General features: G+C 42.8%; 2 protein-coding genes across 9 annotated transcripts; both read right to left on the bottom strand.

Moving 5' to 3' along the window:
- Nucleotides 1–197: 197 nt before the first annotated feature.
- Nucleotides 198–20,114, bottom strand: LOC106608220 (rho guanine nucleotide exchange factor 33). Of its 5 annotated transcripts, none has more exons than XM_014206077.2 (15): nucleotides 19,899–20,114; nucleotides 18,899–18,942; nucleotides 17,335–17,499; nucleotides 16,131–16,252; nucleotides 15,906–16,039; nucleotides 15,430–15,552; nucleotides 11,379–11,505; nucleotides 9,031–9,163; nucleotides 5,926–6,033; nucleotides 5,358–5,453; nucleotides 3,047–3,231; nucleotides 2,652–2,747; nucleotides 1,743–2,559; nucleotides 1,342–1,478; nucleotides 198–1,168 (listed from the first exon to the last, which is right to left on the bottom strand). In XM_014206077.2, the coding sequence occupies exons 1-15, from the start codon at nucleotides 19,918–19,920 to the stop codon at nucleotides 1,057–1,059; spliced, it is 2,421 nt and encodes an 806-aa protein (XP_014061552.1). In that variant the 5' UTR covers nucleotides 19,921–20,114; the 3' UTR covers nucleotides 198–1,056. The 5 variants fall into 5 exon arrangements, with proteins under 5 accessions (XP_014061552.1, XP_014061529.1, XP_014061544.1 ...); XM_014206054.2 differs by having other exon boundaries at nucleotides 19,857–20,100; XM_014206069.2 differs by having other exon boundaries at nucleotides 3,083–3,231; nucleotides 19,857–20,099.
- A 1,263-nt stretch (nucleotides 20,115–21,377) lies between these two features.
- Nucleotides 21,378–24,030, bottom strand: morn2 (MORN repeat containing 2). Of its 4 annotated transcripts, none has more exons than XM_014206025.2 (6): nucleotides 23,815–24,030; nucleotides 23,676–23,708; nucleotides 23,493–23,543; nucleotides 23,291–23,397; nucleotides 23,022–23,158; nucleotides 21,378–22,857 (listed from the first exon to the last, which is right to left on the bottom strand). In XM_014206025.2, the coding sequence occupies exons 1-6, from the start codon at nucleotides 23,819–23,821 to the stop codon at nucleotides 22,755–22,757; spliced, it is 438 nt and encodes a 145-aa protein (XP_014061500.1). In that variant the 5' UTR covers nucleotides 23,822–24,030; the 3' UTR covers nucleotides 21,378–22,754. The 4 variants fall into 4 exon arrangements, with proteins under 4 accessions (XP_014061500.1, XP_014061511.1, XP_014061520.1 ...); XM_014206036.2 differs by having other exon boundaries at nucleotides 23,291–23,394; nucleotides 23,815–24,027; XM_014206045.2 differs by lacking the exon at nucleotides 23,676–23,708 and having other exon boundaries at nucleotides 23,815–24,027.
- Between the last annotated feature and the right edge of the window lie 993 nt (nucleotides 24,031–25,023).

Here is a 25,023-nt window from a genome sequence, read left to right as displayed (position 1 = left end):
GTGTCTGTTTTGTCGTAGAGAAATATTGATTGAAATGCAAAATAAATGTTGAATAAGTTTCACATTGTCTAGTTTGCTAGCTTTGTAGATAAGTTGCACATTTTTCAAAGGGAAGAACTGTTAAGCAAGCAGTATAATTTGTGTGATATTTTTCAGACATTCGTGATGTGGTATAACAAATATTGATTACAACAGACTTCTTATTTTGTTTAATTTTATTGTCTTTATTGTCACAATTTGCTAAAATAATTCCACTATACATTCTATTTTGATTTGGGGATAGAGATTTTCTTGATGGCACATTTCTTTTATGTTAATGAGTATACCGTATGCAAAATATATTTTCTCCATGGATATTGAAGAGATCTCAAATTGGAAACTATTACTAACTCAAAGATAAACCTATACAGCATTTTTACAGTAGGTCAATGTCTTATGGTTTATATACATATAAATAGATTGTATTGCACTGTACACTGAGTGTACAAAACATTAGGAACACATTCATATTGGTGGGCACCCATTTTGACCTCAAAACAGATTTAATTTGTCGGGGCATGGACTCCACAAGGTGTTGGAAGCATTCCATAGGGATGCTGGCCCATGTTGACTCCAATGCTTCCCACAGTGGATGTCTTTTGGGTGGTGGACCATTCTTGATACACATGGGAAACTGTTGGGTGTGAAAAACCTAGCAGCGCTACAGTTCAGCGCCTGGCACCTACTACCATACTCCATTTAAAGGCACTTAAATCTTTTGTCTTGCCCATTCACTCTCTGAATGGCACACATACACAATCCATGTCTCAATTGTCTCAAGGCTTAAAAATGCTTATTTAACCTGTCTCCTCCCCTTCATCTACACTGATTGAAGAGGATTTATCAAGTGACATCAATAAGGGATCATAGCTTTCACCTGCACAGTCTGTCATGGAAAGAGCAGGTGTTCCTAATGCTTTGTACACTGTCTATATACCCTAGAATTTCACTGGCACCTATTTGAAGCCTTTCTCAGAGCAATGTGTTTCTCTGCTGGTGACGCTCTAGTCACACTTTTCACACGGCAGTTCCACGTTTGATGCCTAGGTGGGCGACTCTTGGGGTCTTGCCTGCCTCGTGATCACTGGAGTTCTGGCTGTCTGTCTTCTCTTTCTCTCCTCCCCCCGACCTAGAAGACACAGTATATATGAGGTTACTGCAACGCTATAATAGTCTGAAAAACTTGAGTCATTCCATCATGTATTTGACAAACATAGTTTATTCTAAGCTGCTTCAAATGAATGGTGGTGTAAAGTGCTGCTGATAAGTGACATTTTGGTCTGCAGATACAGTGTATCTTACTTTTTCTTGAAGAGCTTCTTGAAGGAGCTACGGAAGCCTCCCTTCTCCTGTTTCCGGCTCCTCTCACTGAATGGGGTGTGGTTATTCGCCTCAGCCTTCCATCTTGGCTCCTCCCCCCAGGGTGGGCTCCCAGAGTCCTACGTAAAGGAGGAATATTTGTTATAAAGACACCCAGAGGGCTATAACAATATCACACACTTAGTACATACTAGTCACAAATAGCCCCCAAACTGACACACACACACACACCTCCCAGCAGCGCATAGTACTCACACATTTATTTCTATGGCTGACCCACCCCTTTTCCATCTGAAAATGAACAACCGTCTTAGGGCTTCTCATAAACTCAACCCCACTGCTTGTTAACTGTGGGCTCCATCCAGCCACTCCCTGATGCCCACCTTGTTGTGGTTGTTGTTATGCAGCTCCTTGTCAGTGGCTGCTATCTGTCTCTCTGGCTCTGCTCTGTGCTGCGGGGGGCTGATGGGGCTGTTGTTGCTGCTCTGGCCCTTGCTGCTGCGTGGGTGATATTTATTACTGGACTGCCTCTCCAGCTTGGCGTGTTGGTGGGCCCCGTGGCCCCTCAGGTGGTCAGACAGATGTCCGGGGCCACTGTCCCCACTCACAGTGCTGTCCAGCTGCAACCCGTTCAGGGACTTGCTCTTACGCTGAGCGGCCTGCAGGGGGCGGTGGTGTGCTTGCATCATTTGGGCCTCGCCTGGCGACACGCAACCCCGGCCAGGCAGCTGCTTGTACCTGCTCCCCCGGCTGCCCCCGCTGTTGTAGACCTCGCGAACAGCCTGATGGCTCTTAGGGCAGCGCACAAAGGCAATGTCGACACTAGAGTCGGACGAAGCACTGGAGTAGTGGTCGAACAGCGACACGTTGTGGAGGGACGAGTCCGCATCCTCATACAGCCCCTCCAAGCCCGGAGGGTCCCCAGGGCGAAGGAACTCACCTTGGGCATCGGACAGGGCTGAGCCCGGGGCCAGCCGTTTGCCGGGCAGCTGCTCTGATGACCCCATCTCAGGGATACTCTGCAGGCCTGGGGGTTTGAGGCGAGGGTTGGTGTCAGGGGAGAGAAATGGAATGGGGGAGTCGGAGTGGTGGGCCTCGCTCTCCCAGTCCTGGAAGCGTCTAGACTGGATCTGCTCCAGGTGCCTCTGCTTACTGCGTTTCACCTGGTTGGCATGCTCTCTGTAAGGGGAGAGGGAGAGGCTGTCAGCGGGACAGAGAGTTAGTTAATCAATAAATGCATTAATGACTGACTGCTAATATTAATGGCTGAGTGTAGTCAGAACATAACTCACAGTATTGCATTGCTGGTGGGGTAAGGGGAGCCCATCTCATTGGCTTGCATAACGTTACCACAGTCCACATTTTTGAAGAACTGCTTCATAGTTGACCTGCAACAAGAACAAGATAGGAACTATATTTGTGCTTCGTTCACATGATAGTTGGAACTAGGAAACTGACATTTTCGACTTGCTAAGTAGTTGTAGTTATACCTGTGCCGCGTTCAACCAGTTAGCAAGTCGGGCATTTCAGAGTTTCCTAGTAGCACGTGAACGTGGCATTAGCCTCACAAAGAGTTCTTCTTTATTTGGTCATATTCACAGGAGAATGTCTGTAAGGCATATCATCACAGTTCATTGTCCTCAGACCAGTCCATCTGAATCCTGTCCCCCCATCTGCACAATCTTACCAAAACACCAAATCTGAGCCTGGATCAGAAGCTGACCTCTTGAGCTCTTTGCGGTTGTGCAGGAGCAGCTCTTTGTTGTGCTGCAGTAGGTGGGCGTACTGGGTGGTGAAGGCTCTGACCTGCTGGATACACACCAGCAGCAGGTAGTAGTCAGGGTGCTCTGCATCCGTCTGCTTCAACAGGGTCTGAAACCAAAACAGGCCACACAGGGATGCTATTGACTTATCCCAGCTAGCACATAACGTTCTGAGAAACATATGTTTCTTAAAGCTTGGTGAGAGTGTGGTTATTTTGCATACAACCTTCCCACAACTTTCTGTAAATAGTGCAGGATAGTTGCTTGGCTTTTGAACATTCTCAGCACATTTTTAAGGAAAAAACATAATTTTCTTGGTATTTAATTACTTTAACACAATGTTTCCTAAAGGTTCAAACATGGTTACATCTAATTGAATTTCTGGTCATGTTCTAGTAATGTACTCCAACTGGTTTGATATTGGTAATGTTCTCAAATAGTTCCGTGAACAAAACGATGTTCTTCTGTAGGAATTTCAGTACTTCCACAGAACATTCCACACAAGTTCCCATTAGGTTCTATTTAATGTCATATGTTTACTACATTCTGTGAATGTTCCAAAAAAAATGCTGTAACTTAAGCAACGTTCTCAGAACGTTCAGAGAATGTATGGTTCTCTTTTATGTCCGTTCTTGGTAATATTTAGGGACAGTTAAAAAAAAAATATTCTACATATTGACATCAATTAACTCTAAATTCCACTCTCAGAACATGAAGAAAATGTTCCAGAAAAACCACAAGAAAACGTTTGTAAAGTTCAGAAAACGTTCTAAGAATGTTATTTAAAAACATGTACATTCTGGTCTAAGACCATGAAGAAAACTTTAGTAACGTTCAGAAAACATTCTAAGAATTGTATTTAAAAACATTTACATTTCATTCTCAGGGTCAGGAAAACTCTCTCGATCCTCTATCTTGTTAGGTGTGTTCAGGTGTGTTGGCTGCACCCACTAATTGGTGAAACCTGATCTTAATGAGTGCTTGTTTCCTGGTTGGTTGAACAGACTAAAATGAACAGCTATGTATGCGGAAAAAAACAGCTAGCTCCATCCTGGTGGCTCAGTGGACTAATTCCAGGGATAGAGAACAGAAGATCATAGGTTTGAATCTTTCTGATGCCATGTCACAATCAGTGGTGTAAAACTACTTTAAAGTACTACTTAAGTAGTTTTGTGAGGAATCTGTACTTTACTATTTATATTTTTGACTACTTTTACTTCACTATATTCCGAAAGAAAACAATGTACTTTTAACTCCATACATTTTCCCTGACACCCAAAAGTACTCGTTACATTTTGAATGCTTAGCGAGACAGGAAAATGGTCCAATTCATGCAATTATCAAGAGAACATCCCTAGTCATTCCTACTGCCTCTGATCTGGCAGAATCACCAAACACAAATTCTTTGTTTGTAAATTATGCCTGAGTGTTGGAGTATGCCCGTGCTATCCGTAAAAAAAATCTATACTTAAGTATATTTTAGCAATTACATTAACTTTTGATACTTAAGAACATGTAAAACCAAATACTTTTAGACTTTTACTCAAGTAGTATTTTACTGGGTGACTTTCAATTTTACTTGAGTCATTTTTTTGTTCAGGTATCTTTATTGTTACTCTAGTATAACAATTGGATAGTTTTTCCACCACTGGTCACAATAACAAAATAACTGTTTGCATGATTAATGCCTAAGCAAATTAATTTCCATGTATCCTATTGTATCTGTGCTTGGCATTCAAAAAAGTTAACCCAAAATGAGCTAGCAGTGTTATTAAAAGTCTTATTGATACATTCAGTGAAAGTTTGAAGTTATTTAATTACCTTCAGATAACCTATAATTTCCATTATCAGAGTGTTAATAAAACCTAAACCTTCAGGGAACCGGAGTGAAACATTCTCAGAACCTCCCTGCAACCTAAAAAATTATATTACCAGAACAGCAAAATGTTCACTTCTGTTCTCAGAGCGTTGAAAAAAACATTCAGTTTTACCGGTCAGGAAACGTATAGCTTTGTTCCACAACCAATATGAAAAAAACATACCTTCCCACAACTTCCAACGAATCAAACGTGCTAGCTGGGATGTGAACCTGGCACTAACCTGAACAGTTTATACAGTCACCACCACTCTGATTAGAGATAACATACTATGATGGTGAAGGCTCTCTTTTCTAAATACCTATGTCGTGTTGGTGGTGTACTGTATGTATCAGATGTGAGTGTCATGGAGCCTGACCTGCAGCAGCTGAAGGTACACAGGGATCCTTTGTACTGGCTGGAGAAGCAGAGTGTGGAGAGAGGGGTGTGTTGTCTCGTCCCCGTTGATGTCACCCTGGAACATCAGACAGTTAATCAGGGAAGAGACAGTCAGTTGGCACAAGTCTACACAGAAATCATGTGAAATCAATTGTATGAAAAGTTTACAGAGTAATAAAGACTGGGGATAAGATGTCATAAAAAAAAACTCAGGTATGCTTATCATGTGCTCTTTGTTCATCGAAATGTCGAAGAGATTTACTAAACGATAATTCTCAATGGTAACAGGATTTTCTGAAATAACCCATTTATTTCTGGATAACTGCACTACTGTGAGTACTTCTCTGTGGGTAGCTCTATGCAGTGATTGTGGACATAGGGGTGTACTGAGGGTGCTGCATATAAAATAAATACAAATAAAAGTACTAGGCCTTTATTACTCCTGTATGAGCGGAGTAACCCAACCTAAAACACCCCCAACCCAAAACATCTTCCCATGGCCATGATTGCGGTCAATACTGCCTGGTTGTTCAGAATTCTTTGTTTACCTCAAACAAGCCGGCTGCTTTTAGTGAGGTGTTGGTCAACATGTTGACCACAGACAGACATTCAGGCAGCTCCTTCAGATACGACACGTAGAAGTCCAGGAAATCACTCTGTTGAAGACAGACAAGATGGAGAATTAGAAACACAGACAGACAGACAGACAGACAGACAGACAGACAGACAGACAGACAGACAGACAGAGTCAGTCATTGAAACTCAGTAGATAGGGTCATAGTCCAGTGTAGACAGACAGAGAAATGATCTGGAACATAGCCAGAGACAAAATCTATCCTCTCTCCCCAATCCCCACTTCTCTCCTGAGTGTCAGATGTGATCTTGTGATTAATTTTAAGGACTCCACATGTGATGGTGTAATTGGTGAGGAGATGCACTGTGTCACAGCGGGCACGGTTCCACGATGGGATTTTAGTTTTATGTCCCTACATTAAAATGGCAAAAGAAGTACAACTTATTAAATGAAGGTAGGCACAAAATCTGTATCTCCGCTGCACTGTTTCAGCACAATGGACAGAATGTGTGTGTGGGGGGTGGGGGGTGGGGGTGGGGGGCTATGTAAAGTTAGGTATGACTCCTTTGGGTTCCCATAAAAAGCGGGAAAAAACACTTCTCATCTGAGGTAGGCTAAGTGAAAAACATGATACCTCCCCCTGTAATATTTGATTTTGATTTATAAGGGCGGGGTAAAGTTTACAGTTGAAGCTGCTTCACTTATCTCTGCCTCAAGCCCCACCACAACAGAGTTTAGTTAGCTTCTTACCTAGTAGGCTTTAAAAAGTATTAGTGTTATTAGCCAAACCAGCTAATCTGCCACAATGGATATCAGAAATTGGCTTTGCCAAAGTACACAAACAAAGGAGAAGGAGAAAGAGAGCAATGAGCAGCAGCAGCATCAAACCACCAAGGCCGCCGCCAAGCTCAGCAGCGATGATGCTGCCGAGCATCAGCTAGCTCCGCCTGCAGAGCCTACCCACCCTTCCACAAGCACCGCCAGTATAATGGCTCCACAGCCCCCTCCACCTCTGACTGTTCCTGACGATCTTGGAACAGAGAAGCCAGCCCAGGTTAGCCTAGAATCCTACCCTAGCCGCAGGCTTTCTGTCCAAAAACATTCATTTAAGAGCAACTGGTTCATAGGAAAGGGAAAGGGGATACCTAGTCAGTTGCACAACTGAATGCATTCAACCTAAATGTGTCTTCTGCATTTAACCCAACCCCTCTGAATCAGAGAGGTGAGGGGGCTGCCTTAAACGTCATCGGCTGCCAGGGGAGCAGTTGTTGGGGGTTAAAGGGACTTTTTTATATATATTTCAACTTCATATTCATCATCTCCAGCATGACCCCAACATCAATATATGTGAAGATTGTGTGTTTCTGTGTTTTGTAGTAAAAATATAGAGGAAGATAAGTGTTTCCAATGACATCATTGGTGTGCATTGTGTGATTTTAACCAGTTATTGCCTACCAATTGCCTACTTATTGGTTGATGATGTCATTGGAAACACTTTTCTTCCTCACTACAAAACATAGAAACACGTAGCAGAACTGCAGATTTCTCCACCCTGCCAGCTCAGGGATTCAAACCAGTGACCTTTTGGTTGCTGGCACAAGGATCTTGACCGCTAGGCTACCTGCCACCCTTGAGAGGTCTGGAATACTTGGTTACTGCTGAATGACGCCCCTGGGTATTGCTACATATCGGTATGTTTCATCATAGGAATAGATACATTCTATTATGGATTTCTTGGTAGCCTATTGGTTTTCATGGTTGTAAATGGAACTGTATGTATTGGAAACATGCTTATGGTAGGCTAGCATTGCTTAATTGATTACTTGGGTCAGATTTGAATTACAGAAGTGTATTGTGCCATATCACAATGTGTTGCTGTACTCAAGAGCGACATGGTTTTCCATGTTTGAAGCGGGCCTGTAGGCCTATTTGTTTGTCAAGCCAGGCTGCATCTCACTGTAGTAGGCTGTAGGCTATGTTTTGGTTATTTGGATCTCCCTTCACCTTTTGTTTACTATGTTTGTTTACTGTTAATGTAACTAGCCTAAATATATATTGTGTCATGCCTTTTCGATCTGATATTTTGTTTACTAGGCCTACTACTTGGCACCACTGTTTTGTTCAGTTCGCATTCGCAGTTGTCAGTATTCTAAGGCAAACTGCTATTCAGTATTTGAGTTTTTATGCATAAATGACTAGGCCAATACTTTCAGTATTTAGTTTTCATTATTTTGGTAAGACAGCCGTGTCTACAGCTGCATTCAAATATGCTGTTTGTAATAGGTGAATTACCCTATCTATCTTGTAGCCTATATTCATTACCAATATGTCCTTGCTTGAGTGCAGTGGTGTCAAAGTCATTCCTCGGAGGGCCGAGTGTCTGCAGGGGTTTAGTTTTTCCTTTCAATTTAAACCTAGACAACCGTTGAGGGGCGTTCCTTACTAATTATTGACCTTAATTCATCAATCAATTACAAGAGTGAAGCGAAAACCCGCAGATGCTCGGCCCTCCGTGGAACGAGTTGGACACGTGCTTTAGTGTGTAAGGCGCTGTCCATTGTGCTGATACAGTGCAGGGGAGATAGGCTACAGATTAAGCGCCAAACCTGCCACTCAAGCGCTCAATCAATAGTCTCGGAGTCTTGGCATTTGAACTTTATGTTTAGTATGTTATAGTGTGATATAAGCAGAATTCAGTATAATTCCAATGCAAGAACCCCCCAAAATTGTGCCGCCTCACCAATTTCAACTGCCCCCCCTTAGTCACTTTATCCTAGCGCCAGGTCTGAGTCACAGCCTTTCCCCTCGACAGTCTCCTCTGGGGCCCCTAACTGCTAACGCCACCAATCAATTAATTTCCCTCGTTCAATCAGTCCCACCCACTTAAATCACATTGGTCCTAATACAATAAGCACCTAATAGACTGGATACTGTATTTGTAGTTTGCAGCCAGACTGTGACACCATCACTAGTGTAGAGCCCTGAGTTTCTCTAGGTCAGTTTACCTGGTCAGGGTTAAACACTTGAAGGATCCTTTCCATGACTTCATGGGTCATTTGTGCATGTGAAAAATTAATACCTCTTTGCTGGTGAGCCTCATGAATACATCTCCCATGATGCCCTGCCACTGGCGCTTGAGCACCCTCTCCTGCAGGGTGTGAAGCAGCTCCAGGTGTTGCTGGATGAGGAAACGTAGAGAACTGGGGAATGGCCTGGAGAGAGACAAAGGAAATAGATATAAAACACATCACACCACATTACACTGCGAGGAGAAAGGTACAGAACAGTGGTTGATGAAGGCTCAAACAGAACTGGAGAAATGTGAAAAGATATGAAGACTGGATGGATGAAAGAGAGAGGGAAACAGATGCAGATAACAACAGACAGAGATAAAGGAGATGACAGAATTGAAATGATGGAATTGGAAGATGCATTTAAACATGATGGTGTTAGCAGACAGAATACTGAGGTAAATGGACCAGTGAAAGTTGTTGTTATAATAGTGGGAGTAGGCTAGTAATAGTAATTGCCATGTAAGTAACAGCCATAGCATGCTGATAGTAATAGCATGTTTCACAGCAGTATTTTATATTTTGCAGCAGTAATTTATCTTTCGTTGTTTATGAACCGAACCTAAGGGTTCTACCAAGGTCAATGTTGAGAACAACAGTTAAAATTTCATCTGCTTCAATGAGTCATAGTGCGCTATTAAACCCTAACCCTGAACCCTAACCCCACTGTGACAAATGTACAAACCTAATTTAATTGGTTCCTACGAAGCCTATATGGCTCTGTTGCTGTGAACTATAACAAAACAGTTCAGTCACAGTGTGGCTACTACAGTAGCTATTCACCCCCTTGGCATTTTTCCTATTTTGTTGCCTTACAACCTGGAATTAAAATGGTTTCTTGGGGGTTTATCATTTGATTTACACAACATGCCTACCACTTTGAAGATGCAAAATATTTTTTATTGTGAAACAAACAAGAAATAAGATTTAAAAAAATGAAAACTTTGAGCGTGCATAACTTCACCCCCCAAAAGTCAACACTTTGTAGAGCCAACTTTTGCAGCAATTACAGCTGCAAGTCTCTTGGGGTATGTCTCTATTAACTTGGCACATCTAGTCACTGGGATTTTTGCCAATTCTTCAGGGCAAAACTGCTCCAGCTCCTTCAAGTTGGATGGGTTCCGCTGGTGTACAGCAATCTTTAAGTCATACCACAGATTCTCAATTGGATTGAGGTCTGGGTTTTGACTAGGCCATTCTAAGACATTTAAATGTTTCCCCTTAACCCACTCGAATGTTGCTTTAGCAGTATGCTTTGGGTAATTGACCTGCTGGAAGGTGAACCTCTGTCCCAGTCTCAAATCTCTGGAAGACGGAAACAGTTATCCCTCAAAAATTTCCCTGTATTTAGAGCCATCCATTATTCCTTCAATTCTGACCAGTTTCCCAGTCCCTGCCAATGAAAAGCATCCCCACAGCATGATGCTGCCACCACCATGCTTCACTATGGGGATGGTGTTCTCGGGGTGATGAGAGGTGTTGGGTTTGCGACAGACAAAGCGTTTTCCTTGATGGCCAAAAAGCTACATTTTAGTCTCATCTGACCAGAGTACCTTCTTCCATATGTTTGGGGAGTCTCCCACATGCCTTTTGGCAAACACCAAACATGTTTGCTTATTTTTTTCTGGCCACTCTTCCATAACGCCCAGGTCTGTGGAGTGTACGGCTTAAAGTGCTCCTATGGACAGATACTCCAATCTCCGCTGTGGAGCTTTGCAGCTCCTTCAGGGTTATCTTTGGTCTTTTTGTTGCCTCTGATTAATGCCCTCCTTGCCTGCTCCATGAGGTTTAGTGGGTAGCCCTCTCTTGGCAGGTTTGTTGTGGTGCCATATTCTTTCTATTTTTTAATAATGGATTTAATGGTGCTCCATGTGATGTTCAAAGTTTCTGATACTTTTTTATAACCCAACCCTGATCTGTACTTCTTCACAACTTTGTCCCTGACCTGTTTGGAGAGCTCCTTGGTCTTCATAGTACAGCTTGCTTGGTGGTGCCCCTTGTTTAGTGGTGTCGCAGACTCTGGGGCCTTTCAGAACAGGTGTATATATACTGACATCATGTGACACTTAGATTGCACACAGGTGGACTTTATCTAACAAATTATGTGTCTTCTGAAGGTAATTGGTTGCACCAGATCTTATTTATACATATGCATGCACCACTTTCCCATTTATTTATTTTAGAATTTTTTGTTATTTTTTTCATTTCACTTCACCAATTTGGACTATTTTGTGTATGTCCATTACATGAAAGCCAAATAAAAATCCATTTAAATTATAGGTTGTAATGCAACAAAATAGGAAAAACGCCAAAGGGGATGAATACTTTTGCATCTCACATAAATGTGGTACAGTACCGTTTGTCTTTGGTGTGGAGGTCCTCTGTGCTGTTGAAGGTGATGTTGGCTTTCAGCAGGAGAGACAGGTATGACACATACACCCTCTCTGACTCCAACAGCTCCAGGGCAGCTATCTGCCTCTTATCTGACACACACACACACACACACACACACACACACACACACACACACACACACACACACACACACACACACACACACACACACACACACACACACACACACACACACACACACACAAAGTGCAAAAGAAGCAACACACTGACTTCCAGTTGAAGTCGGAAGTTTACATACACTTAACAAACTATAGTTTTGGCAAGTCGGTTAGGACATCTACTTTGTGCATGACACAAGTAATTTTCCACCATAGTCCCTGTGCCCAAGAACACGAAGGCGACCTGCCTAAATGACCACAGACCCTTAGCCCTCACGTCCGTAGCCATGAAGTGCTTTAAAAGGCTGGAAATGGCTCACATCAACACCATTATCACAGAAACCCTTGACCCACTCCAATTTGCATACCGCTCAAACAAATCCACAGATGATGGAATCTCTATTGCACTCCACACTGCCCTTTCCCACCTGGACAAAAGGAACACCTATGTGAGAATGCTATTAATTGACTACAGCTCAGCATTCAACACCATAGTACCCTCAAAGCTCATCACTAAGCTAAGGATCCTGGGACTAAACACCTCCCTCTGCAACTGGATCCTGGACTTCCTGCCGGGCCGCCCCCAGGTGGTAGGGGTAGCTAGCAACACATCTGCCATGCTGATCCTCAACACTGGAGACCCCCAGGGGTGCGTGCTCAGTCCCATCCTGTACTCCCTGTTCACCCACGACTGCATGGCCAGGCACGACTCCAACACCATCAATAAGTTTGCAGACGACACAACAGTGGTAGGCCTGATCACCGACAACAACGAGACAGCGTATAGGGAGGAGGTCAGAGACCTGGCCGTGTGGTGCCAGAATAACAACCTATCCCTCAACGTAACCAAGACTAAGGAGATGATTGTGGACTACAGGAAAAGGAGGACTGAGCATGCCCCCATTCTCATTGATGGGGCTGTAGTGGAGCAGGTTGAGAGCTTCAAGTTCCTTGGTGTCCACATCACCAACAAACTAGAATGGTCCAAACACACCAAGACAGTCGTGAAGAGGGCACGACAAAGCCTATTCCCCCTCAGGAAACTAAAAAGATTTGGCATGGGTCCTGAGATCCTCAAAAGGTTCTACAGCTGCAACATTGAGAGCATCCTGACTGGTTGCATCACTGCCTGGTACGGCAATTGCTCGGCCTCTGACCGCAAGGCACTACAGAGGGTAGTGCGTATGGCCCAGTACATCACTGGGGCTAAGCTGCCTGCCATCCAGGACCTCTATACCAGGCGGTGTCAGGGGAAGGCCCTAAAAATTGTCAAAGACCCCAGCCACCACAGTCAAAGACTGTTCTCTCCACTACCGCATGGCAAGCGGTACCGGAGTGCCAAGTCTAGGACAAAAAGGCTTCTCAACAGTTTTTACCCACAAGCCATAAGACTCCTGAACAGGTAATCAAATGGCTACCTGGACTATTTGCATTGTGGGCCCCCCCCCCCCAACCCCTCTTTTACACTGCTGCTACTCTCTGTTTATCATATATGCATAGTCACTTTAACTATACATTCATGTACATACTACCTCAATTGGGCCGACCAACCAGTGCTCTCGCACATTGGCTAACCGGACTATCAGTATCGTGTCCCGCCACCTACCACCCGCCAACCCCTCTTTTATGCTACTGCTACTCTCTGTTCATCATATATGCATAGTCCCTTTAACTATACATTCATGTACATACTACCTCAATCAGCCCGACTAACCGGTGTCTGTATACAGTAAAGCCTCGCTACTGTTATTTTTCATTGTCTTTTTACTATTGTTTTTATTTCTTTACTTACCTATTGTTCACCTAATACATTTTTTGCACTGTTGGTTAGAGCCTGTAAGTAAGCATTTCACTGTAAGGTCTACACCTGTTGTATTCGGCACATGTGACAAATAAACTTTGATTTGATTTGATCACATTTCCAGTGGGTCAGAAGGGTACATGCACTAAGTTGACTGTGCCTTTAAACAGCTTGGAAAATTCCAGAAAATGATGTCATGGCTTTAGAAGCTTCTGATAGGCTAATTGACATCATTTGAGTCAATTGGAGGTGTACCTGTGGATGTATTTCAAGGCCTACCTTCAAACTCAGTGCCTCTTTGCTTGACATCATGGGAAAATCAAAAGAAATCAGCCAAGACCTCAGAAAAACTTTTGTGGACCTCCACAAGTCTGGTTCATCCTTGGGAGCAATTTCCAAATGCCTGAAGGTACCACGTTCATCTGTACAAACAATAGTACGCAAGTATAAACACCATGGGACCATGCAGCCATCATACCGCTCAGGAAGGAGACGCGTTCTGTCTCCCAGAGATGAACATACTTCGGTGCGAAAAGTGCAAATCAATCCCAGAACAACAGCAAAGGACCTTGTGAAGATGCTGGAGGAAATAGGTACAAAAGTATCTTTATCCAAAGTAAAACGAGTCCTATATTGACATAACCTGAAAGGCCGCTCAGCAAGGAAGAAGCCACTGCTCCAAAACCGCCATAAAAAAGCCAGACTACGGTTTGCAGCTGCACATGGGGACAAAGATCGTACTTTTTGGAGAAATGTCCTCTGGATAAAGGGGGAGGGGAGGCTTGCAAGCCGAAGAACACCATCCCAATCGTGAAGCACGGTGGTGGTTTCATCATGTTGTGGGGGTGCTTTGCTGTAGGAGGGACTGGTGCACTTCACAAAATAGATGGCATCATGAGGATGGAAAATGATGTGGATATATTGAAGCAACATCTCAAGACATCAGTCAGGAAGTTAAAGCTTGGTCACAAATGGGTCTTCCAAATGGACAATGACCCCAAGCATTCTTCCAAAGTTGTGGCAAAATGGCTTAAGGACAACAAAGTCAAGGTATTGGAGTGGCCGTCACAAAGCCCTGACCTCAATCCTATAGAAAATTTGTGGGCAGAACGGAAAAAGCATGTGCGAGCAAGGAGGCCTACAAACCTGACTCAGTTACACAAGCTCTATCAGGAGGAATGGGCCAAAATTCCCCCAACTTATTGTGGGAAGCTTGTGGAAGGCTACCTGAAATGTTTGACCCTAGTTAAACAATTTAAAGGCAATGCTACCAAATACTAATTGAGTGTATGTAAACTTCTGACCTACTGGGAATGTGATGAATGAAATAAAAGCTGAAATAAATAATTCTCTCTACTATTATTCTGACATTTCACATTCTTAAAATAAAGTGGTGATCCTAACTGACCTATGACAGGGAATGTTTACTAGGATTAAATGTCAGGAATTGTGAAAAACTGAGAGTAAATGTAGTTGGCTAAGGTGTATATAAACTTCAGACTTCAACTGTATATACTGTAGTTCTGTCGGCTGGGTGTCTCTGACTATGATTCACGATTCATATATAAAGTATTTCTCCAGAAACTCCAGAAACTCCCATACTACCTCACCTCACTTCTAAACTGGAAATCGAGTAACTATAAGACTCGCTCTCAAGACTGGTTGGTACTAAAGGTTCCACTGATCTCCTCTGCGTTAGGGAAGACTGCTTTCGGTTACTATGCCCCACATTCCACTTTAAACCTAGATTTTTGGGTCCCAAAAAGTGAATTTAGGGCTCTGATAAAATATTTTGATTGATTGTATATATTAGTTTCTACTACCCTTTTTGAATGTCATGTAATTTATTTGAAATGTTGTAACTGTAGTTTTGTAGTGATCATTCTTGAATGTGTTGCTCACATTGTTTGAATTGTTGTTCTCTGGCCACCACTGGAAATGAAGGTTAATAAAATCAGTGTGCTTTTTACACAGCTGTGACCTATTAAATGGGAATAAGTCTATTAACTACAACATCATTTAATGTAGGGCTCTGTAATGTAACAAGGGAATAGGTCACTGATCCGTGTAACGTCAGTGGTGATGTGCCTCACTGTTTTCTGAGGCACTCTGTGCATCCGTGTCGTCCCGGCTCTCTTTCGATTCTGTCCACACTGGAGACTTAGACTGACCCCTCTGGGGCAGGCCACTGGCTGCCTCCTGCTCTGAGTTAGAGGCTGCACCACACACAGTACATACACAGGGAGAAAAAACAAGCATTGTCAATGCGATTCCGCTGTCTCTGATTGATTTCATGTGCTGTAAACATCCCTATACAGCCGCCAGGTATTTGATTCAGCTAAAGCAAGTACGTTCAATGGCTAACCCTAATCCTAACCCACTGGGTACACACTGGTTGAAGCACTGTTTTCCAAGTCATTTCAATGAAATGACGTTGAACCAATGTGGAATAAACTTTGAATTGACGTCTGTGCCCAATGGGTAAGGACCAGCTAGTCAGTACATCGATGACACACATACAGGATCTGCTATGAGTGGACTCTGTCTGTCCCTCAGAGGCATAACTCACTCTGTGTCGAGGCTATGCTCCTGTGTGGAGAGATGCTGGGCAGGCTGGCAAAGTAATGCTGGATGACGTTGAGCTCTGTCTGGTTGGAGAGACACTCATGGCCCTCCCCATGGCAGTCCCCTTTGGAGCTTTTTCTGACAAAACCAAGGGGAATGCTGAGTTCATTTCAGGTGATGAAAGTATGTGTGTGAATGTCTGTGCATGCAACGTGTGTGTGTCACACACCTCTGTTGGACGGGCCGGATCTCTCTGCCGGTCTCTGATTGGAGGAACTCCAGGCCTTCCTGTAGCTCTTTCTGTCTGCTGCTAATCTCTTTGATCTGGGTTAGAGCACTGCTCAGGTCCTCCTAAACACAACCAGGACATACACTCAGTGACCAGTTTAATAGGTACACCACCCCGTTCACGAAAATGGTTTCGCTCCTACAGACAGTGAGTCACATGGCTTTGGCTTGCAATATAAAGCAGGCATCGAGGCATTTAGTCACTGTTCAATTGAATATTAGAATGGGCAAAACGAGTGAACTAAGAGACTTTGAGCGTGGTATGAATGTCGGTGCCAGGCGCGCCGGTTTCAGTATCTCAGAAATGGCCGGACTCCTGGGCTTTTCATGCACGACAGTATCTAGGGTTTACCAAGAATGGCGCGGCCAAACAAAAAACATCCAGTCAGATGCAGTCCTGTGAGCGAAAACAGCTCATTGATGATAGAGGTCAAAGGGGAATGGCAAGAATCATACAAGTGATGCGCAGTACGGCATCTCGAAATGCACAACTCATCGATCATTGTCACGGATGGGCTATTTCAACAGATGACAACACCGGGTTCCACTCATATCAGCTAAAACCAGAAGAAGTGGCTCCAGTGGGCACGCCATCACCAACATTGGATAATTGAAGAGTGGAAAAACATTGTCTGGTCTGACAAATCCTGGTTCCTGTTGCGTCATGCTGATGGCAGATTCAGGATTTGGCGTAAGCAGCATGAGTCCATGGACCCATCCTGCCTGGTGTCAATGGTACAGGCTGGTGGCGGTGGTGTAATGGTGTGGGGAATGTTTTCCTGGCACACGTTAGGTCCCTTCATACCAATTGAGCAATATTTCCATGCCCCAAAGAATTCAGGTCGTTCTGGAGGCAAAGGGAGGTCTGACCCGGTAGTAAATGGGTGTACCTAATAAACTGGCCACTGTATATAGCACAATCACATCACTACGATATCTAGCTACATTCACAATACATGGTACATGTATCAGATAGCTACATACTGCAATACTTTTTTTGTGTTAAGCATCCTGCTTGAATTGCTAGAAACTGTTACTGGTTTTACTGTAGTCCACTTGTATGGTATGAGCAGAATGACAAACAGGCAAATATTTGGTTTCAGATATCAGTGAGGTTCCGTCAAGTCATGTGGGGAGTGCGGTACCTTAAACGTGTTGAGGGAGTTTCTGATTCCCATGATCCTGTCATCCAGGTCTCTCTGGTGTGCCTGAGCCCTCTCCTCCAGGCTGCTGTCCCTCTGCTGCAGCGCAGCCATGTCCTGTAACACCCCCTGCAGCAACGTACGCAGCTCTGCCACCAAGGACTGCAGCTGGAGCACCAGGTCAGAGGTTAGCAGTCAGGATGTAACAACCGTTACTACAGTGATATGATTGTTTGTGACATTGCTAATGGCTCCAAAATGTCCAGAACATAACTGTGAAATGCTACGTTGGTTCCACATGTGGGGGTGAATAAATTACTTAGCTGTTTTAATCACCTCAGTACCTCATTTGCACACATTGTATATAGACCCATTTCTATTGTATTATTGACTGTATGTTTGTTTATTCCATGTGTAACTCTGTGTTGTTATTTGTGTTGCACTGCTTTGCTTTATCTTGGCCAGGTCGCAGTTGTAAATAAGAACTTGTTCTCAACTAGCCTACCAGGTTAAATAAAGGTGAAATAAAATTAAAATAAAAAACCATAGTAATAATAATTTTGTGGGTGCTTATATTTGTCCTACTTTACACATGTACAAGTGTGTATTAATATGCATGCGTGAATTGGAAATATTTTTTTCTCTGAGACACCCTCAGAGAGTGGAGTCACGGCCAGGGTCTGAAATGATCAACAGCGACCCAGGAGCAAATAGGGTTAAGTGCCTTGCTCAAGGGCACATGGACAGTTTTTACCTTGTCGGTTCAGGGATTAGAACTAGCAATCTTTCGGTTACTGGCCCAACGCTCTAGAGGGTTCTCGTATGGGGACAGCCCAAAAAGCCTTTTTCTAAGAGTGTGTCAGAGGTCAGCTAGGTCACAGCTAATTTTGCCACAGGGTTCGTTTCCTACAACGCTCTCCACTGAGTCACATTATCCTCGTTATCTTTTTCATTGTTGTTGTCGTTTGGAGTGTCCCAATTTCTCTTTTTTCCCCTTCTGTTATATGCCAGCAGGGATTCCTTTTTTCCTCTCCTTTGGTGTGGCTGCCGTTCTTAGGATGTTGGCTTATTGAATTTAGTCTGCAGAGATAAGTGAATCAGCTCATGTGAACAGACAGGGGTTCAGACTGCTGCCAGCCCCAGTCATCTTCTCTTCACTCCTCTACTCTGTGGATACGGTCATGTGAAAGCCATCAGGCTGCAGATTCATTAGGGCAGCTGCCCTTCTTTACAGATGTACAGATGTTATCTCTGTTTTGCTGTGCAATACCCTGCCTCTGCTCACTACTTTAGAGTGCATAACAGTACAGTACATACACAACACATACAGTACCTTACAGCAGTGCAACAACGTCTGTGTATTATATTGTACCTTGTCCAGTACTGTTACGATATTTTACATATCTGTAGCATGTTGTTAGAACATAGTGCATTGACATGCATTTACATATAATACGATTAGAGACAGGCCGTAGCCGAGGCTATTTCCATTTCTCTGGCAGTGTTGATCAAACTGCACATAGGCAGCGGTGTCTCTTGCAAAGGGACTGACTATAGAGCTGGTTACCTGAGCAATCTCTAGGTTGGCCTCCTCCATTTCCTGGTTTTGTTCTAGAAGTCAAGGCCATCAGTTAATCACACATCAATATGGATTTACTGTAGCTCCCTGTCACTCACACATCACTATGGAGAAAATCCTCAGTTACTCAGATACAGCTCCCAATTATACACAAACCATTATTTGGAGATACAGAACAAAATAGACTATGATAAAGACAAATCATATAGTCATGTGGGATGTCCAACACAACGTCTCATTATGCAGCCTATGCACAGTAAATAATGTAAGAGTAAACGCTTACAAGTTACCCAAACACTGAAATTCTACATGTAATGTTAAGGTAGACAGGGCTTGTGTCATCAAACAATCAAACAGTTGTACCATAATGGAAATACCCTACTGAACTGCATCTGTTTCTGTTCAAATGCCAAATGTCCAAACAGCGAGCAGCATTTAAAGGTCATTTTAAATGTCTGCTAATCATACATTATGCATTTGAGCTTGTGCTGGAATTACATATTCTAAACAGGAATACATGTATAGCAAATGTCCTGAGAAAAAGAACAATGTAAAAGAAAATTCAAGACAACCAATTTGGACCAAATTTGAAGTCTTCCAATGGTTGTATCATACATCAGAGTTTTGCCACTTAACCAGTTCTTAAGGCATTGGATAGTCAGATAGTCATGTAATGCCGAAGAACATTGAATGAGAAGTTCAAGCATACCAACTTTGTTTCAATATCTTTCCAATAACTGTCCATCAACAACAGGTTTCATAAAAAGCGTATTTGTCCATGTAACCAGTTCAAACACATAAAAAAATATGTTACTCACAGCACACCAAAGATATTCCACAGCAACAATAAAATTATTTTTCTTTACTGTAGCATCTCTATAAACCATGTGACTACCAACAAATCATAAAAACACAAAACCATCAACCAAAACCATATTGGTGATACCTGTAGTCAAGGTGACATCTTGATTATAGAACCAGAATGTACCTTCCGTCTTGCTGTTTTCCATGGTTCCCGTGCCCACCTACCTAGACCACAAACAGGGTTGTGTAGTTTTAGCGTTCAAGGCACTCCTCTGTTCTGTCCTCCTCTGAACACTGTCCTGCGAACCCTCGCTCTAAATCATGTGAGTCTGATGATCCTCCACACAAAAAGGGCCCTTGTGTACAGTAAGTGGAATGATGGTGGGAGAGGAGAGACAGGGAGAGAGAGATGGAAGAGAGGGGTAGAGCTTGAGGGCTTTTGACACTCCTTCATGAGGAGACAATTGGACAGCTGATTCAATTTCCCCTTAACATGAATGCCCAATTTCATAGAAAAGATAAAACAGAACTGTGACAAAGGATTTGGTCTGCTCAGGCGGGTGACATGCAAAAGGTAGTCAGGATATGACGCCATTTCAGTCATTGTACATTTTCTATGTGATTCCATACAGTATTTGGCCAAGTTTACTTGATGACTGTGTGTCTGTATGTTACTGTTAGAAACAGTGATGTATGATGTGCTTCAGTGTGTTGTGTGTTATGCACACAATTAAGTAGGCCTACTGCACATAATGCTGTAGTATATTTTTACATCAGCATGTTTGTGCAGTGTTTCTACTGTATAGTGGGTATGTGTTTTGGATTCACTGATACACACAAGGATTCACATTTCCCCGATGTTTTTTTTAACTGTGTGGGTATCTATGAATGAGTGTGTTATTGGTATCAGACTCTAGTAGGGTTAATGTTTATACTGTATATAGTAATGGCATTCTGCTCCTCCACGCCCCCAGGACCAAGTTCAGCTCCTTGGAGAAATCAGGCTTTCAGCCCCTTTCTCTTTAGAAAGGCTTGTTGATAGCTGTGCTCCTTGTCCCTTGTAGCATCAGCTGTGTCAGTTGCCCTGTCTAGTTGCGTCCATTTTTTCTGGTTTATTTTTTAAATTGAGATTCTGTATAATGAAAAGTACTGTACAAATGTAATACATTATTCTGTCAGCGTTGTGTGAATCAGTGTGATTAGCCTTTTACTGCAGTAGGCTAAATCAGGGTCACAGGGATTCTTGGTAGTTAAAAAAAGAAAAAGATATTAAGTCAGTTAAGAACAAATTCTTATTTAAAATGACGGCCTACCCCGGCTAAACCCGGACGATGCTGGGCAAATTGTGCACCGCCCTATGGGACTCCCAATCACGTCCGGATGTGATACAGCGTGGAATCAAACCAGGGTCTGTAGTAACGCCTCAGATGCAGTGCTTTAGACCACTGCGCCACTCGGGAGCCTGTCTTAAACAAATTACGCACCTCACATACATGATTATGGACTTACATTTTTTTTTTTTAAAGACACCTGTTCCGCTTCAGATATAGAGTTGAAATGTATTCAATTGGGAGTTTGCATCCCAATATTAAACTTTATTTACATCAGAGAAGACTGAAATATAACAAAACTGTTTGACATAGAAACACAGGATTTCCATCAGTTAAAAAAAAAAAAAATCTTTATTAATTATGTAATTACAAAAAAATATTAATAACACCACTTTTGGTCATTGACTGCAGGAGAGGACTACGGGCCTTTTGATGCCAGCGGGCACAGTTTCTCAAATCTCAAAACTCTGATCACTCCTTCCACAGCTTGCGGTCTTCCAAGAAAACAGGAAGTTGTGTGTGTTGCCTCTCCTTATGTAGCATAGCCTTATTACCAGTGTCACAAGTTCTGGCCTTGTGCTTGGAAGGCTGCAGCACAAGTCCACCGGGGATGAAAAGCTAGTTCAGATGCTCAACAAAAGGATGTGTGTTTCAACGAAGAGCATACTATTCCCACAAATCAAGGCCTTCCTGTGAACAATGTTCTGATTCTTTGTGTGTTTGTGGAGTGCTGTACTACCCTAATAAGCGTATGGGAATATTCTCCACCGATCTGATACGCTGGATGGGTGATGCAGTACATGCGCCATGCTACCTCCCACCATACAAACCACCCCCAGCACCCATATCAAGACCCAAGCACTCCAGGCTAGCTTGGGGTTGGAGGGGAAGGACCAACATCTGTGAATGACAAATGGACAAGGCCAGGCGATGCACTGACCTCTGCTTGTTTAGTCAGAGGGGTAAAAAAAGTTAAATGTAAAAGACATTACTCAAAATACGCAACTATGAAAGAACTCTGTTTCCTTTTCTATGCTCTCAGGAGATGTTTGATGATTTACTGAAGACACTTATGGACATAACCACCACACATCTTATTGACGAATTCATCACAACTGAATTTGTTGAACAAAGTTAACACCAGATGCACACATTAAGCATAAGAACTATATAAATTATACCACACACACATTATAGTGACATCAGTGGGAGTAAAGAGACATTCTTGTTGGCGTTCAAGAAACAGAACATTGATGGATTCCTCCACCGATCTAGATTTGTATGCTGTTTATGAAGAGTTACAAGATGCCAAATAAACTGTAGTATAAATCGTTTTAGCCTAACACGGTTGGTTAACTGAGGCTTACACAGCCACACACACAAACTGTTTCAGCACCTCCAAAGAGGACTCTTGACTGTGTGACTCAAAGCAATCACTCATTCATTGCATAGTGCCATGAGGTGTGTTCACCACACTGTCATACGCTGACTACTTCAAAGTCTTTCCTACAGGTAGAAGAGACCAGGTGTCACTGCAGGAGTTTTATGGGAAGAACAAGGACATTGTATGTTTCGTTTCATTTGGTGCCTTTAAAATCTCTTACTGGAGTCTAATTTTGTTCTTTTGAATATATTTTTTATCTATATTCAATAAATGCTCATAAATGTAAGAGAAACTAGAGTCATGTTATTTCACATTATGTCATGGGTTACATGTTGAGTTTAAGTTTCAAACCAGGAGCTGCCTTGTTGTGGAAGCCTCCAATCCAAACAAGTCCCTGAGAGTCGGTGAACTCCCCGTCACCCTCCAACCTACAAAAAAAACAATAGAGCCATCATTCACTAGCCATAGGCCTAGCCTATTATTCACCTAACATTCACTAGCCATAGGCCTAGCCTATTATTCACCTAACATTCACTAGCCTATATCAAAATATGACAGGAAAAAGTTAACACGCTAAAGTAAATGGGTTCACCTGTTCTTGCTGAAGCTGCCGCAGTATTTGGTCCCGTCAGAGAAGCTGTATGTCCCTGTGCCGTGATACATGTTGTCTTTGAAGTCCCCTTCATACAGGGCCCCAGAGGGATACTCCAGAGTCCCTCTGCCATTCATCTGGAATAGAGGGAGCACTGGTCACTCACAGCAGACATCACAAAAACTATGACCCTCTAATCCAAATACCAATCCCTATCAATTCTGTCCTAACATAGGCCTACACCCAGCCATGCACTCGCACACACATACCTTGTCATCATGCCACTCTCCAGTGTAGGTGACACCACTGGCTGAGGTGTGTTTGCCCATACCACTCCTCACCACGACTCCCTCTGTGGACCTGCAGCACTCTCCTTCTGGTGATGACCACAGTAATGCAGCTGGTTATAACAGGTGGTTATAACAGTTATAATCATTCATTTAATGTTACTGTGTCAATATGAGCACTTACCATATCTGTCACCAGTTGGGAAAATGTAGGATACATGCAAATTCCCTTCCTCTGAAAATAAATATGTGAGTGGAGTTTAAGACTGCGACATAGGCTAATAGTTAGCCTTAAGCACAAACATACAATATTTACACACCAAAAAAAGCAGATATCTTGAGATGTCCAAGTCTGGTCTCTGCCTACCTTCGCTTTCTGTGACCTTTCCTTTTTTCTTCTCTGCAGGAAAAACACTTTAATAATGACATTATGTTGTAGCTAGCTATGCTATTTCTGTATTATGCTGGCTAAACAGTACGGTAACTGGCTAACGTTGGCTACTCACCTGACATTTTAGTATTGCTTCGTGAAATTGAATTTACTCAATATAGCTAGAGCTTTCAGATAACTAACTGGCTGTCAAGCTAGTCAATACATTTCGGATTTGTTGCTAGTTCAAATATGACTATAGCTATATCTTATTAAATTTTTTCGTGCTGGTCCAGCTGATGTTCTTGCGATGCACTTCCTAAACTTTATATTACCATGGTAACTCTACACAACCTTTACCGGAAAATAAACTTTGACCTCTGATTGATTAACCAATGAGAAAGACGGTGAAGTTGTAAATTGTCTTGGTCTCTGGATAAATAACCTGTTATCCGTTTCTCTTATGCATTATTTTTCTCTATAGTAAATTGTTTTTTGAATAGCAAAATAATTTACTAATTGTCCTCTTGCACATACAGAAAAAAATAATGTGCCTCCCGACCTACTGATATCTATTTTATGGCTAATGGCTAGCAATCCTCCGTCCCAGCTGGCTGTGACAATGCACTGTTGAGTGGTCATTCTGGTCAATGATCTAGTTTGCCGACAACCCAAGAAGTGTTATGAACTAAACACGATGTAAACGTGTGCCTTGTCAGCCATAAAGTAACATTTTAGCTAGCCGGTTCCTACTACTTTCAAGGCACCGACACCGTGCCTTGCAAAAATGATGTCCACTTGCTCTACTTGTATGTGTCATCTGAACTGAAAACTGAAATCCAGATTAGGAAGTGAAATGAGCAACTGCAAAAGAACCTAGTGCTACAGTAATGCAAGTAGTATGTCGACGCATAATCCACATAACCTAGTTGGCTGGCAATGCGTTGTGCTATTGAATAGTCAGTTGGGTTTTATACTGCACTACTCTTAATTAAGATAATTAGTTAGATAGTAGCTCTTATCCTTTGAACTGTGGAATAAAGCAGAATAATAAACAAATCTCTCTTTCTCTCACCACAGGCAGAGGAATGGGAGGGGGTGGTGCAGGCCGGGTTAGCAGAGTAGGAAGGGGCACTGGCAGAGATGATGGGCAAGCTGCCCATGTAGAAGATCTTCATTACCAACAAGAACCAGGAGCAGGTGAAGGAGCTGTTGAGAGAGCTGCAGACCTAGGACTATGACAACGAGCCTTATGAGTGAGTGTTCTCATAACATAGGAAGAGAGCCTGTATAATTTTGGAAGAATTGGAAAAGGTGTTGGTATTCAGGGATTGTTGTTTTCTTC

This window comes from Salmo salar, chromosome ssa01, assembly GCF_905237065.1.
Source record: "Salmo salar chromosome ssa01, Ssal_v3.1, whole genome shotgun sequence".
NCBI classification, from domain to species: Eukaryota; Metazoa; Chordata; class Actinopteri; order Salmoniformes; family Salmonidae; genus Salmo; species Salmo salar.
This window is presented reverse-complemented; position numbering and strand designations above follow the sequence as displayed.